General features: G+C 41.5%; 1 protein-coding gene across 5 annotated transcripts in view; it reads left to right on the forward strand.

The window, feature by feature from the left end:
- LOC137412972 (receptor-type tyrosine-protein phosphatase gamma) overlaps positions 1-18,109 on the forward strand; it is a 280,669-nt gene that overhangs the window by 247,733 nt on the left and 14,827 nt on the right. For all 5 annotated transcript variants that reach the window (XM_078766398.1, XM_078766399.1, XM_078766400.1 and 2 more), the window contains 2 exons: positions 7,234-7,327; positions 14,361-14,437. In XM_078766398.1, coding sequence (XP_078622524.1) covers positions 7,234-7,327; positions 14,361-14,437 — 171 coding nt within the window. The remainder of the gene's footprint in view (positions 1-7,233; positions 7,328-14,360; positions 14,438-18,109) is intronic.

Below are 18,109 nucleotides of genomic sequence, written 5' to 3' on the forward strand. Positions count from 1 at the left end.
TATAGCACTGGAATAAGTAATCAGATATGGCAACGCAATGAGTAAAGTAGTACATTACTCCAATGATCCTCTAATGTCCTACTGTATCGCATTACAGCTGCGCTCGGCGCCAACCAAGGACACTCGCTCCGATCACGGCCCAGCTTCAAAGCTATTTAACTACTTCCTCCGGAAGCCGAGCTCACGTCACAGAAAGCCAGCATCTTCTGCTTCTTCAGTTTCATCACATTCTCCCCACCTTTAGAATTCAACCAGGTTGCCCCAAGTCGTTCCAAAGAATGTTGGTTACATTTGAATCGGTGCGACTCCGACGATTCTAACATCTAACAGATATAATCTCATCTAACAGAATGCAATATAGAATCATTCGCTACTAAATGGTAAATTTATTTAACTGCTGATAGAAAGAAACATTCTAACATCTAATCTTCTAGATAGTGATCATGGTGTATGCAATCTAACATTCGTTCACTCATGGTAGACGTGTGATAGCACAGTAGACAAGCTATCGCTATCATTCAGATTGTATCGCAAAATTGGCACTAGACCTCAGTTGGTTCGATGTTACGTTACTGGCATTAGCTTTGTCAATTTCACATATTGAGTCTTTATGGGGCCTTTATCAGTCGCCCTCTTCGAGAGTAAACGGGGGATTTGCGTGAAGGAGAATCGACGACCTCGTCAGGAGATTTGGGAATCCCAGCTGGCGACAGGGATGGTGGAGGCCCGCTGAGCCTCCTTGTTGGCGTGCTCACTCGCTCGTTCGCTATAGAAAGATAAATTGGGGTTTCCTCACCAGTCTCGTGCCCTGCGTACTGTTGCCCCATGGGCATGATATCATCTCTCATGTGCACAGAGGTACTATCTCCAGGGGGCGCCAAATGGCGAATTCACACAGTAGTCTCCCGGCCGTCAGGGAGTCTAGCATGAACGTACTCAGGATTGGCATCGATAAGTTCCACTTCGTCCACTCTTGGTTTGTACTTGCTCAGCGTACCGGGCGCTTCATGAGCACAGTACCAGGATAAGCCAACCAGGTAGGCACAGAGTGGCCGCTGGTGCATCGGCACTGATAGGCAAACAGTCGTTCGTGTGGTGTGGCATTAGTGGATGTGAAAAGCAGCGAGCGTATGGAATGCAGAGCATCAGGAAGGACAACCTCCCACTGTCCAATCATCAGTCCTCGCGACTTCAGAGCCAAAGTCACACTTTTCCACATGATGCCATTATATCTTTCCACCAATCCATTACCTTGAGGGTTGTAGCTGATAGTTTGGTTTGGCCTCGAGGGTTGTAGCGGCAATGCCGCATCCATGCAGAAACCGTTTGAGTTCATCAGATGTGAAGCATGAACCTTGGTCTGAATGTATATAGGAAGACCTACCAAAGACAGCGAATAGTTGAGAGAGACATTTCATGACCGTGGCTGAAGTCATGTCAACGCATGGGAAGGCAAACGGGAACCTTGAGAATTCATCAACAATTGTTGGCATGGAACGATTGTGTCTGAAGGTAGTGCCCTTTGAAGTCAATGTTTAGCCTCTGTCAATGTCAGTCAATGCTGCCCTGTCATTTGCGCTAGGTCATCTTCCATCTGCTTGGAAATCGGCCAACATCACAGCACCATATAAAAGGTACAAAAATTGACCCCTTCAACTACCAACCAATCAGCTTGCTTCCAATCATCAGTATGGTCATGAAATCCATCATTGCATTTCATATGAAATCATTCCTTTTCTCCAACAACCTCATCTCAGATCATCAAATCAGATTTATACCAGGTCATTCTGCATTGGACATGCTGCTTCCACTCTCTCAACATCGATGGAGGCCCTCAATATCGTAATAAATAGAAGACACGGGGAGGTGTAATTCGTGATGTCCAAGGCAAAACAAATGTTCATTTACGTCCGGAGGACGTTTCACAAATAAAGAAGACAAAAGCACATCTGACGCTAGGCTGAGGCTTCAGACTTTACCCGGTTTTACCGGGGTCAAAGTGGATCCAGGTTTGACCCCCCAAAATAGGAATTTGCTTTTTCCTCAGAAACTACACACGATTTCGATGAAACAACCTTCATAAGAAACCCGCAGAAACCCAAAGAAACCTAACTTGACCACAACCTTCATCACCCATGATGTACCGAAGTTTGTTCACTGCACTAAAAAAATCTTCCCCTTTAAGGGTCTATGGGGTGGGGAGAGGGTTGCCCCCCAAAATAGGTTTTTTGTTTGTTTGTTTGTCGAAAGTCTTGTGATTATGTTCGTTTGATTCTACATGCTGCGTTGTCTTATAGCAACCATTGAAATTGGTTTAAAATACCTTGAGTCAGTGTAGTATACTGTCTATTCTACCAGGTGAGCACCAGGGGTATTTCGCCTATGTTTGTGCTTTGTTTTTCTTATGTTACAGTGAAAGAAAATCTTATGTTAGGGAGGCCAGAAATTTTGGGCAAGGAATGCATCCCCTATTTTTTACCTTTAAATAAAGGGAAAAGCGTTTTTCATATATGTTTTTCGGTTAACATTCCGTTTTCCAGGAACGTCTGTCTCCCTTTCGTAAATCGAGTGATACCTTTGTACTTTTATATACATTTACTTTGCTTTGAGAAGTATTACTACTGTAGATTTCCTTTTGTCCTTATAAAGGGTTCCTGCTTTTGTAGAATAGTAAATGGTGTCTTTGGAACCTCAACATTAAGCTCCCATTCTCACTTTTCTGTCTTCTTCAATCCCGGAAACACGGGATTTTAAAAGAGGCAATATCGTGATTAAATGGACAGCAATTTTTGTTTCAAGGAAATCGATGATTAGCTTTCCAACAGTACTACTTATATTGTTATACAACAGCAGGAACCCTTTTAGGATGAAGCGTGACGGATACACACACACGCACACACACACACACACACGCACACACACACACGCACACACACACACACACACACACACACACACACACACACACACACACACGCACACACACACACACACGCACACACGCACACACACACACGCACACACACACACACACACACACACACACACACACACACACACACACATACACACACACATACACACACACACACACACACACATACACACACACGCACACACACACACACACACGCACACACACACACACACACACACATACACACACACACACACACACACACATACACACACGCACACACACACACACACACACACACACACACACACACACACACACACACACACACACACACACGCACACACACACACACACACACACACACACACACACACACACACACGCACACACACACACACACACACGCACACACACACACACACACACACACACACACTGACGGTTCTTCGTTTGGTAATATATGAATACAAATTCCCCATGTACCAACATAGAGTATATGTATTACTAAGTTGCATTTGATCTCAGGTGAAAACATAACCACAGTTTTCTTTTGAGGATCAAACGTAGCATGAATTTTGCCTCGTGTTCATTAGGCAATGTTTTTTTCTGGATTTAAGAGCGATTTGTTTTAATCGACTTTTCTTCGTCATTCTGTTGGTTTTTGGTTTGTCTGTTTGTCACTTGCCGGAAAAGATTCCGGCAAGTATGTTGATCGGTTGGTTTGTCTGTTTGTCTGTTTGTTCGCAGTACTACGTCTACACCGTTGCACGTATAATCGCCAAACTTCACAAACATATTTGTCTTGCCCTGGAATAGACTGTGCCCAATTTTTAACTCTCTCGGCCCAAGGCCTCCATTATGACGTCATACTTTGATAATTCGACAAGTACAAAACTTCATCCAATCAAGATGCAATTTCTTGAGCGACATGACGGCATAAACTGGTGGAGAAAAAAAAAATAATGATGACGTCTTCGGGCACGTGGTTCCGCCGCCATCTTGGAAAAACCGAAAAACTTTGCACCTCCATATCTCCGAAAATGCTGAATAGAAAAAATTGAGACATGGCTCATTGTAAAGAACTCTCCATGGGGAATAAAATATGTTAATAATGATGTCATAGGTGCCTCCATTATGACGTCATAATTCGCCAAGTACAAAACTTCATCCGATCAAGATGAAATTTCTTGAGCAAAATCTAGGAATAAATGAGTTTAGATAATGATGACAAAATAGATGATAGTAAACAAATAATGATGACGTCATCGGTCACGTGGTTCGGCCGCCATATTTGTCCAAAATGGCCGATAAAAAAAAGTATATTCCGGCAAGTCCTCGGTCTCTGACCGATTTTTCATCTGTTTGTCAGTCTGTCTGTTTGTCTGTGCGCAGCACTACGTCTACACCGTTGCACGTAGAATCGCCAAACTTTACACACATTTGTCTTGCCCTGGAATAGACTGTGCCCAATGTTTAACTCTCTTGGCCCAAGGCCTCCATTATGACAGCATAATTTGATAATTCGACAAGAACAAAACTTCATCCAATCAAGCTACAATTTCTTGAGCGCCATGTCGGCATAAACTGGTGGGGAAAGAAAAAATAATGATGACGTCATCGGTCACGTGGTTCGGCCGCCATCTTGGAAAAACCGAAAAAATTTGCACCTCTATATCTCAAAGTACTGAACAGAAAAAATTGAGACATGGCTCATTGCAAAGAACTCCATGGGGAATAAAATATGTTAATGATGACGTCATCGGTCACGTGGTTCGGCCGCCATCTTGGAAAAAACGAAAAACTTTGCACCTCCATATCTCCGAAAGTGCTGAACAGAAAAAATTGAGACATGGCTCATTATAAAGAACTCTCGATGGAGAATAAAATATATAAATGATGACGTCATAGGTCACGTGGTTCGGCCGCCATCTTGGAAAAACTGAAAAACTTAGAACCTCTATATCTCCAAAAGTGCTGATTACAAAAAATTGAGACATTGCTCATTGAAAAGAACTCTCCATGGGGAATAAAATATGTTAAGGATGACGTCATCAGTCACGTGGTTCGGCCGCCATCTTGGAAAAACCGAAAAACAGCACCTCTGTATCTCCAAAAGTTATGGATAGAAAAAATTGAGACATGGCTCATTGTAAAGAACTCTCCATAGAGAATAAAAGATGTTATTGATGACGTCATCAGTCACGTGGTTCGGCCGCCATCTTGGAAAAGCCGAAAAACTTTGCACCTCCATATCTCCGAAAGTGCTGAATAGAAAAAATTGAGACATGGCTCATTGTAAAGAACTCTCCATGGGGAATAAAATATGTTCATGACGTCATCAGTAACGTGGTTAGGCCGCCATCTTGGAAAAGCCGAAAAACTTTGCACCTCCATATCTCCGAAAGTGCTGAATATAAAAAATAAAAAATTAAGACATGGCTCATTGTAAAGAACTCTCCATGGGAATAAAATATGTTGATGATGATGTCATAGGTGCCTCCATTATGACGTCATAATTCGACAAGTACAAAACTTCATCCGATCAAGATGCAATTTCTTGAGCGCCATGTCGGTATAAACTGGTGGAGAAAAAAAAAATGACGTCATCGGTCACGTGGTTCGGCCGCCATCTTGGAAAAAACGAAAAACTTTGCACCTCCATATCTCCGAAAGTGCTGAATAGAAAAAATTGAGACATGGCTCATTGTAAAGAACTCTCCATGGGAATAAAATATGTTAATGATGATGTCATAGGTGCCTCCATTATGATGTCATAATTTGACAAGTACAAAACTTCATCCGATCAAGATGAAAATTCTTGGAATAAATTAGTTTAGAAAGCAAATAATGATGACGTCATTGTCAGTGGTTCGGCCGCCATATTTGTCCAAAATGGCCGATAAAAAAGTACATTCCGGCAAGTCCTCGGTCTCTGACCGATTTTTCATTACTTGCCGGAAAAGATTCCAGCAAGTATGTTGATCGGTTGGTTTGTCTGTCTGTCTGTTTGTCTGTCTGTGTGCAGCACTACGTCTACACCGTTGCACGTAGAATCACCAAACTTTACACATATTTGTCTTGCCCTGGAATAGACTGGGCCCAATTTTTAACTCTCTCGGCCCAAGGCCTCCATTTTGACGTCATAATTTGATAATTCGACAAGTTCAAAACATCATCCAATCAAGATGCAATTTCTTGAGCGACATGATGGCATAAACACGTGGAGAAAAAAAAACAATGATGTCAACGGTCACGTGGTTCGGCCGCCATCTTGGAAAAACCGAAAAACTTTGCACCTCTATATCTCCGAAAGTGCTGAATAGAAATAATTGAGACATGGCTCATTGTAAAGAACTCTCCATGGGGAATAAAATATGTTAATGATGATGTCATAGGTGCCTCCATTATGACGTCATAGTTTGACAAGTACAAAACTTCATCCGATCAAGATGAAAATTCTTGGAATAAATTAGTTTAGAAAGCAAATAATGATGACGTCATTGTCAGTGGTTCGGCCGCCATATTTGTCCAAAATGGCCGATAAAAAGTACATTCCGGCAAGTTCTCGGTCTCTGACCGATTTTTCATTACTTGCCGGAAAAGATTCCAGCAAGTATGTTGATCGGTTGGTTTGTCTGTCTGTTTGTCTGTCTGTGTGCAGCACTACGTCTACACCGTTGCACGTAGAATCACCAAACTTTACACACATATTTGTCTTGCCCTGGAATAGACTGGGCCCAATTTTTAACTCTCTCGGCCCAAGGCCTCCATTTTGACGTCATAATTTGATAATTCGACAAGTTCAAAACTTCATCCAATCAAGATGCAATTTCTTGAGCGACATGATGGCATAAACTGGTGGAGAAAAAAAACCAATGATGTCAACGGTCACGTGGTTCGGCCGCCATCTTGGAAAAACCGAAAAACTTTGCACCTCTATATCTCCGAAAGTGCTGAATAGAAATAATTGAGACATAGCTTATTGTAAAGAACTCTCCATGGGGAATAAAATATGTTAATGATGATGTCATAGGTGCCTCCATTATGACGTCATAATTCGACAAGTACAAAACTTCATCCGATCAAGATGAAATTTCTTGAGCATCATCAAGGAATAAATTAGTTTAGAAAACAAATAATGATGACGTCATCGGTCACGTTGTTCGGCCGCCATATTTGTCCAAAATGGCCGATAAAAAAGTACATTCCAGCAAGTCCTCAGTCTCTGACCGATTTTTCATTTGTTTGTTTGTTTGTTTGTTTATATTACATACTTTATTTTCATCTGTCCCTCCTTATGATGTGGCTACCAGCTGGTCCTTCAGATGTCATTTCGACATTCAGAATGTTTCGGTGCTCAAAAGGACTGCAACAAGGAAAAGAACCGGAACTCTTCAGTTGTACCTGGTATGTTGTTACCTGGTTCACTTTGCCCGTTCTTTAAAAAAATTGATTGATTTGAAACTTCAGTAATTATGTGGATTTCACCATTTTGTTAACAATTTTTTGTGTTTATCTATTTGTTTTATCTTCCTGCCCCCTCCCCTCCATTCCCCAAATAAACCCTTTTTTTGCATGCACTACATGATGGTGTCCTTTCCATACGTAAACTATTCTTGTCAATGGCCTAGCCTTGCCCTGTGCACAATAATCAAATGCATGTGGTGTCCCTTTATTACACTGTGCACGCGAAGCGAAAAGCGGGGTTAAGCAATGGGCTCATCATGTCCGTCTGTCTGATCAGATTTTAATCATCAGTTTATGATCGAGGAACAACAACAACAACAACAACATGCATTTTAAGGCCATTTTCCCTGCTAGAGCGGGGGTTAGCCTTGCGGTCCCCATGACAATCTTCTCCATTTTGCCCTATTTTCTGCATCTCTCCTTGTTAACCCCCTTGCCCGCATTTCTTCTTCCACCATCTTTAGCCAAGTCTTTCTCGGTCTTCCCCGTCCTCTACTTCCTTCTACATTTATTTCCATCACTCTTCTGAACCAGTCACTTTCATCCTTCCTTAACACATGACCAAACCATCTCAACCTGTTCCTCTTCACAGCATCAATCACAGGCAATATTCCCATCATCTTACGCAATTCATAATTTGTCTTCCTCTCTCTCAACGATACTCCGCACATCCATCGAACCATTCGCATTTCCACCCTTTCCAGCCTTCGTTGGTGCTCTGCGTTCATTACCCATGTCTCGCTCCCATAAATCATAACACTTCTCACACATGCAGCATACACCTTTCCCTTCAGCTTCAGCGACACTCTCCTCCTCGTCAGCACGCCACTCAGTTCCCGAACTTCTTCCATGCACATCTCACTCGAGCAACCGTTGCCGAGTCTGATCCACCTTCTCCATTCAGCATGTCTCCGAGGTAGCAAAATGTTTTCACCATTCCAGCTTCACGCCGTCTCCAAGATCCAACTCAACATTTCCTCCATCTGCAGCTCCCTCTGTGCACACCTTACATTTGAATGTAGCTGCCACACTGGTAAATGACACTCTCAGACCACTACATTTTTGATGAACCCACTCAGCGCACATTGTACATTGAATGGAGTTCACTCCGACACCCTTCCTGCACACAGCACACGGCCACTTCCCAGTTCTTTCCACCTCACCACATGCTTTACCACTTGCCATCACCTTCGTCTTTCCGATATTCACCTTCAGACCTTTTGTCTCCATACATTCCTTCCACTTGTTCATCTTTTCCTTCAGTCCATCCATAATTTCCGCAATCAACACCAGAGTCTGGTGTTGATTTATGATCGAGGTATGATATGATCGAGGTTATGATCGAGGAACAACAACAACAAGTGGCGATGGCGATGATCGAGGAACAGCTTATTTAAATCAAATGTTACATTTTGAATACAAATCGGAGCGTGAATATGAAGACGTCTTTGGTTTTACTGTATCTTGCCTTTGAATTAGTCCCGATCACTCAGAGAGGATGAGGTAATATTTTTATTCTCTCTACCTGCGTGGCAGTTAAACAAAATTGAGAATCATTCCAAATGGAAACTGTTTATAAGGACGTCATAATGGATATAAACAACAGGCACAACTAACTAATGTAACGTGTTAGATAGGGTGATGTAATAGACATTTGGTAATATGGCGGTAAAACACAGTATTAATTAATTTATACGCCTTTAAACCTCTTTAAATATTTATTTACATTTAATTAAATGCAGTACTTAAAGACTGCAGAACATATATTGCCTTCATAATACTTCCATGTAACCATTTAATATATTGATATGCAACTTGAGAAGACGTGGCATGTGAGAGCGGTGAAGAAGAGGCAGCCGATATGGTGATGTGCGCTGCCGATATGGCGATGTGCGCTGCCGATATGGCGATGTATGCTGCCGATATGGCGATGTATGCTGCCGATATGGCGATGTGCGCTGCCTATATGGCGATGTATGCTGCCGATATGGCGATGTATGCTGCCGATATGGCGATGTGCGCTGCCGATATGGCGATGTATGCTGCCGATATGGCGATGTATGCTGCCGATATGGCGAATGTATGCTGCCGATATGGCGATGTATGCTGCCGATATGGCGATGTATGCTGCCGATATGGCGATGTGCGCTGCCGATATGGCGATGTATGCTGCCGATATGGCGATGTATGCTGCCGATATGGCGATGTGCGCTGCCGATATGGCGATGTATGCTGCCGATATGGCGATGTATGCTGCCGATATGGCGAATGTATGCTGCCGATATGGCGAATGTATGCTGCCGATATGGCGATGTATGCTGCCGATATGGCGATGTGCGCTGCCGATATGGCGATGTATGCTGCCGATATGGCGATGTATGCTGCCGATATGGCGATGTATGCTGCCATGGCGATGTATACTGCCGATATGGCGATGTATGCTGCCGATATGGCGATGTATGCTGCCGATATGGCGATGTATGCTGCCGATATGGCGATGTATGCTGCCGATATGGCGATGTATGCTGCCGATATGGCGATGTATGCTGCCGATATGGCGATGTATGCTGCCGAAACGGCGATGTATCCTGCCGAAACGGCGATGTATGCTGCCGATATGGCGATGTATGCTGCCGATATGGCGATGTATGCTGCCGATATGGCGATGTGCGCTGCCGAAATGGCGAATGGCGATGTGCGCTGCCGATATGGCGATGAGCGCTGCCGATATGGCGATGTGCGCTGCCGAAATGCCTATGTGCGCTGCCGAAATGCCTTCAAGTGAGCACTTAGCTCCCCTCACTCTCATCTCTCTTGCCACCTGTTGCCTTGGCCTAGATGTAATCTCCTCTATTCTGTCTTTATCTAGATATCTTTTAATTGTTGAAAATACTTTCTCGAATTTATCAAGGGGGACGGTCTCCGCCCTCGTAGCCTGTTTCGTTTTAGCTGGTTCCTGAACTGTTCACCTTTACCTTTACTCCCCCATGCCTCATGCATGGAATACATCTTGCATTGGAGGATTATCCCCTTCTCCTTAACACTCCAGGTTTTCGTTTGTAGTTTTCTCCTCTGGATTATTGTCTTAGATGATGGTGAGACAGTTAGCACCTTCTCAGCTTCTTACTTTGGTGCATAATTATGTATTTTCGCGAGGTGATGTTTTTCCTCGCTTGAGAAGGTGTAGTCATTACTTGTTACAGGGCACTTTCCTGCTGCTCAGAGTGGCCGCACAGACATAGGGTTTCCCCTATATGAGGCCTGTGACTCTGCTTGAGATATTTTGCTTCTTTTTATCAACACAAGAAGTTCCGTCATTTCCCTGTGCCCCGTCTTCATCACCTCCTCCTGTTCTATTGAAGGCCCCTCCCCCCAATGACCCACTGTGCAGCTCACCCATGAGTCTGGGTCATGAATGAGTTACACGGCATCACAATCCGCTTGCTTTACTTCCACATTCATTGCCAGGATTTACATTTGCCTTCAGGGTCGATACCACGGAATTTTTTTCAGAACCTCAATCAACGTATCATCACGGTCCACCTCGCAGCGCCACCCTGAGCCACCCATCACAGAGCTGTGCACATTATGTGTCGTTTTCCGTCTCCACATCCCAGTGGGGACCTTAGCTACGGCCTCGCCACTCCTACCCCCCTTCCTATCTTCACTTCTGGCATCCCAAGTTTCCCGCTGTTCATCGGAGCCACGTCTGTTCACAAAGTGCTGTCTCTATTTATCAGACCCAGTTAGCAGCGCTTCGTGTGTGTGTGTGTGTGTGTGTGTGTGTGTGTGTGTGTGTGTGTGTGTGTGTGTGTGTGTGTGTCCGTCCGTCCATCCGTCCGTCCAGGCTGTAACCTTTTTTTTACCATTTGAGCTATTGTCATCAAGTTTTCTTATTGATAATTTTTACCAGCTTTATCTATCTATAATTCCAGTAATCTCTGTGTGTTTGTTTGTTTGTACGTTTGTACGTTTGTCTGTGACCGCTGTTTCTCGACAACCACGGGTCCGATATACTTGAAACTTGCCAGGTATATTGCTGGGGACCCGAGGATGTGCCTTTTCAAGGTTTCATATTAATCGGACAAGTACTTACCGAGCTATGGCGATTTAGCCGTTCGCCGTTCGCTTTGGCGTTGCGAATGGACCAAACCATTGCATGTAAATAGAGGGGGGGGGTTCTGTGGTCGTTGCGAATGGACCAAACCATTCATGTAAATAGAGGGGGGGGGGGGGTTCTGTGGTCGTTACTGTCACGTGGTTTCAAAGTTTTTTTTTGTTGTTGTTGTTTGCACGCATGTTTTTTTGCACCCACGTACGGGCACGCCCTAGGATGTTTACACACACACACCCCTACACAAATTTTTTTTTTTTTTTTTTTTTGGCAAGGAACGGGCACCCACGTACGGGCACGTCCTAGCTTATATATAGTACGGGCATGCCCTAGTTATGATAATACAGAGAAGGAAAATTAATTTTTTGTCAAAAGTTCAGCATCACATAAAACCATCAATTTTCATTTGATTGGCCTGAAATTAAAAAACTTTGCATATTGAGTCACTGAATTTGTTCACTATTCAAAAGGTAGGAGTCAATTGCTTTTTATTGTCGGCGGAGGCCGAAAAAATATTTCTCGGAAACCGCTGAATGGAAAAATTTGAAACTTGGCACATTGTCAAGTACTCCCAATGGGCAACAAAATCATGATAATGATGACATCATAGGTGAAGTGGTATGCCAGCCAAAAATGTTTTAATCAAATTCCTTATCCTAAACATCTGAAATTGCATGCAATGATTTATGACCCATTTGTATTGAAATATTAAATTTATGACATCATAGGTCACATGGTTTGGCAGCCATATTGGTTTGAAGGAAAATATTAAATAATTATATCTCTGAAACCGCTCACCCTATTGATGCGAAATTTTACAAATATCATCGAACAGTACTGTTGCATATAGTTTGAAAATGATGATGTCATTGGCCACGTGGTTTGGCAGCCATCTTGGATAGAAAACCGAACCTTATCCGATCAACACAAAACTTCACAAACGTGATTCCCTCCCCATACATATGCAGAGTGATGGCATCTACCCATTGTGGGACTATGCGGAGGCATATTGGTGACACTGTTGCATTGTTCTAGTTGATGATGAAAATGTCAAAGGTCAAGGTTGCATAAAATCATAAATGTTCTCCAATTGACCTCAAATTTTAAGAATTTGCATATTGGGTCACAGAATTGGTTCACCAATCAAAAGCTATAAGCTGATTATTTTTTTCCCATCTAGAGCTCAAAGGTCAGGGCTGCATAAAATCATCAATTTTCATTTTGTTTTTGTTTTTTAACTGTTTTCGTTATTTTGAGCATACGGAAGAAGAAGAAGACCTCTGACTACAAACAGATGCGGACGAGCTTTGCATTTTTAGATGCTTTCTAGTTACCTCTGCCACCAAAGGTGGATGGAGGCTATGTTTTCACCCCTGTCTGTTTGTCCGTTTGTTACTTGCCAGAAAAGATTCCGGCAAGTATGTTGGTTGGTTGGTTTGTCTGTCTGTTTGTCTGTCTGATTGTCTGTCTGTTTGTGTGCAGTACTACATCTACACCGTTGCACACATAATCGCCATACTTTACACACATATTTGTCTTGCCCTGGTATAGACTGTGCCCAATTTTTAACTCTCTCGGCCCAAGGCCTCCATTATGACGTCATAATTCGATAATTCGACAAGTACAAAACTTCATCCAATCAAGATGCAATTTATTGAGCGCCATGTCGGCATAAACTGGTGGAGAAAGAAAAAATAATGATGACGTCATCGGTCACGTGGTTCGGCCACCGTCTTGGAAAAACCGAAAAACTTTGCACCTCTATATCTCCGAAAGTGCTGAATAGAAAAAAATTGAGACATGGCGCATTGTAAAGAACTCTCCATGGGGAATAAAATATGTTAATGATGATGTCATAGGTGCCTCCATTATGACGTCATAATTCGACAAGTACAAAACTTCATCCGATCAAGATGAAATTTCTTGAGCATAATCTCGGAATAAATTAGTTTAGAAAACAAATAATGATAACGTCATCGGTCACGTGGTTCAGCCGCCATATTCGTCCAAAATTGCCGATAAAAAGAAAAGTATATTCCGGCAAGTCCTCGGTCCCTGACCGATTTTTCATTTGTTTGTTTGTGAACAAAATATCTCAAAACGTTGTAGACGGATTCGGCAATAATTTGGCATAGATGTAGCGTATGTCACAAGGACGAAATGATTAACTTTTGGTGAAGATCCGGATTCGGATGCAGCTGGTAGAATTTTTTAAGTGATTCTTCACCATTTGGAGATAGGGCCAAAAACGACTCATAGCACAATATCTCAAAAGTTATTCATGGATTTGGACGAAACTTGGTGGACCAGTTGGGTATCTGACAAGGACGATTCGATTCGATTTTGGTGAAGATCTGAATATGGATTCGGATATGAGTTATTTAATTTTTTAAGTGATTCTTCACCATTGGGAGATCGGGCCAAATACGATATATAGCAGGATATCTCAAAAAGTTATGGATGGATTTGGGCGAAACTTGGTGCACATGTTGTGTGTGTGACAAGGAAGAATCGATTCGATTTTGGTGAAGGTCTGAATGATCTCAACGATGTTTGGTGATCTGAATCTGAATTTTGATCAAAATCGATTCGGATATTAGAATTATTTAATTTTTTAAGTAATTCCTCACCATTGATTGATATGGCAACCAGGTGGAGGTATGGTATGCTCTCTACTTAGTGCCGTTCTAGGTTTCATTGTTTCTGTATCCACTGTTTCTCCCTTTTATGCACCATTAAGTATAGTTCATTTGACTAATCTCTTGAGACTTCATGTTTGAGTGGAAAATTACTTTTTGTAATCTTAGGAACGTCCTTTATTTCATCAATTCCTTTTTGTGCGACAACTTTGTTTTGCAGTGGAGCATGCTCGGGTGGGCCTTTCATCCATCACAGGAGTTGAAGGTTCAGATTATATCAATGCCTCATACATTATGGTGAGCATATATTGAAGTGATCAAACAACTATTGTTGTGAAGTACTGAAAACAAAACCAAAGCACAGTATGTGCATGGGATTGATGAAAAGAGCTTTGTTTATTCACTGCATCGTTTGATTGGTGTTCCAAAGTAGACATGTTCATTGTGTTGAAAATAAGTTATCATTTTTTACTGAACGATTTCTCATCATGGAATTCTTTAGCCAAGTAATAATGCAGGTGACATCATGCAGGTGTTCATTAAAGAAATCGAATACGCTGTGGAAGTGAAACTTGTCCTCTGCTCAAGTTCGAGCGTGAGAGTGAGAGCGAAAAACAGCGTTTAGTCGAAACATTCATTTTATTGATAAATTCACGTTTGCAAACAGGTTGATTAGAAACATAGAATTTTTATCCATACGTAACCACGGAGGAATGCGTCACAGATTACGAACACATTCGCTCTCGACTCTCCGGGTGTTTTGGTAAAATTCTAATTCCAGGATTAATGGAGGGAAATACAAGGGGATCGTTTCACCAATCTCAAATAATCGACAGAAAACACATTTCAGATAAAGAAGTTCTGCAACCAAGAGGGAGTCTGTTTCTTCAGACATGGAGGTGATTCAGCTCTTTACAAGACGATAACACCGATTCAGATTTTTACAAGACAATAACACTGATTCAGCTTTTTACAAGACGATAACACCGATTCAGCTCTTTACAAGATGACAACACGGATTCGGCTTTTTACAAGACGATAACACTGATTCAGCTTTTTGCAAGACGATAACACCGATACAGCTCTTTACAAGGCGATAACACTGATTCAGCTTTTTACAAGATGATAACCCTGATTCAGCTCTTTACAAGACGATAACACCGACTCAGCTTTTTACAAGACGATAACACTGCTTCAGCTTTTTACAAGACGATAACACTGCTTCAGCTTTTTACAAGCCGCTAACACTGATTCAGCTTTTTACAAGATGATAACACCGATACAGCTCTTCACAATACGATTACACTGATTCAGCTTTTTACAAGACGATAACAACGATACAGCTCTTTACAAGACGATAACACTGATTCAGCTCTTTACAAGATGATAACCCTGATTCAGCTCTTTACAAGACGACAACACTGATTCAGCTTTTTACAAGACGATAACACTGATTCAGCTCTTTACAACACGATAACAATGATTCGGCTTTTTACAAGACGATAACACCGATTCAGCTTTTTACAACACGATAACACTGATTCAGCTCTTTACAAGACGATAACAACGATACAGCTCTTTACAAGACGATAACACGGATTCAGCTCTTTACAAGATGATAACCCTGATTCAGCTCTTTACAAGACGACAACACTGATTCAGCTTTTTACAAGACGATAACACTGATTCAGCTCTTTACAACACGATAACAATGATTTGGCTTTTTACAAGACGATAACACCGATTCAGCTTTTTGCAACACGATAACACTGATTCAGCTCTTTACAAGGCGATAACACCGATTCAGCTTTTTCCAAGATGATAACACTGATTCGGCTTTTTACAAGATGATAACACTGCTTCAGCTTTTTACAAGACGCTAATACTGATTCAGCTTTTTACAAGATGATAACACTGATTCAGCTTTTTACAAGCCGATACCACCGATACAGCTTTTTACAAGACGATAACACTGATTCAGCTTTTTACAAGCCGATACCACCGATTCAGCTTTTTACAAGATGATAACACTGATTCAGCTTTTTACAAGACGATATCACCGATTCAGCTCTTTACAAGATGATAACCCTGATGCAGCTCTTTACAAGCCGATAACACTGATTCAGCTCTTTACAAGATGATAACACTGATTCAGCTTTTTACAAGACGATAACCCTGATGCAGCACTTTACAAGATGATAACCCTGATTCAGCTCTTTACAAGATGAAAACCCTGATTCAGCTTTTTACAAGATGATAACACAGATTCAGCTTTTTACAAGACGATAACCCTGATTCGGCTCTTTACAAGACGACAACACTGATTCAGCTCTTTACAAGATGATAACCCTGATTCATCTCTTTACAAGACGATAACCCTGATTCAGCTCTTTACAAGACGATAACAGTGATTCAGCTCTTTACAAGACGATAACCCTGATTCAGCTCTTTACAAGACGATAACCCTGATTCAGCTCTTTACAAGATGATAACCCTGATTCAGCTCTGTACAAGATGATAACCCCGATTCAGCTCTTTACAAGACGATAACAGTGATTCAGCTCTTTTCAAGATGATAACCCTGATTCAGCTCTTTACAAGATGATAACCCTGATTCAGCTCTTTACAAGACGATAACACTGATTCAGCTCTTTACAAGATGATAACCCTGATTCATCTCTTTACAAGACGATAACCCTGATTCAGCTCTTTACAAGACGATAACAGTGATTCAGCTCTTTACAAGACGATAACAGTGATTCAGCTCTTTACAAGATGATAACCCTGATGCAGAGAGAGGGAGTCGGTGAATTTGGATGGTGAAATGACACCTGTCTGCCTGTTATCTTCAATTCTTTCTTCACCTGCAGTGCTCACATTCTTTTTTCACACACTTCACCTCTTTCTTCACCTGCAGCTTGAAAAACAAACATTTACAGACATCTTTCCATGTAAATCCGTTATTAAAACATTAATTTGAGCATTTTATTCGAGATGCTTTTGAACTAACATGACCCAGCGCTTCGGATGGAAAATTTTCCCTCCACAACGCAGTTATTGATAACTATCTGATATGCAGGTATTCATGTTAACTATCTGATATGCAGGTATTCATGTTAACTATCTGATATGCAGGTATTCATGTTAACTATCTGATATGCAGGTATTCATGTTAACTATCTGATATGCAGGTATTCATGTTAACTATCTGCTATGCAGGTATTCATGTTAACTATCTGATATGCAGGTATTCATGTTAACTATCTGATATGCAGGTATTCATGTTAACTGTCTGATATGCAGGTATTCATGTTAACTATCTGATATGCAGGTATTCATGTTAACTATCTGATATGCAGGTATTCACTATTCATGTTAACTATATGATATGCAGGTATTCATGTTAACTATCTGATATGCAGGTATTCATGTTAACTATCTGATATGCAGGTATTCATGTTAACTATCTGATATGCAGGTATTCATGTTAACTATCTGATATGCAGGTATTCATGTTAACTATCTGATATGCAGGTGTTCATGTTAACTATCTGATATGCAGGTGTTCATGTTAACTATCTGATATGCAGGTGTTCATGTTAACTATCTGATATGCAGGTGTTCATGTTAACTATCTGATATGCAGGTGTTCATGTTAACTATCTGATATGCAGGTGTTCATGTTAACTATCTGATATGCAGGTGTTCATGTTAACTTTCTGATATGCAGGTATTCATGTTAACTATCTGATATGCAGGTATTCATGTTAACTATCTGATATGCAGGTGTTCATGTTAACTCTCTCATATGCAGGTGTTCATGTTAACTATCTGATATGCAGGTATTCATGTTAACTATCTGATATGCAGATATTCATGTTAACTATCTGATATGCAGGTATTCATGTTAACTATCTGATATGCAGGTATTCATGTTAGCTATCTCATATGCAGGTGTTCATGTTAACT

Source organism: Myxine glutinosa, chromosome 12 (assembly GCF_964187855.1).
Source record: "Myxine glutinosa chromosome 12, kmMyxGlut1.1, whole genome shotgun sequence".
NCBI lineage: Eukaryota > Metazoa > Chordata > Myxini > Myxiniformes > Myxinidae > Myxine > Myxine glutinosa.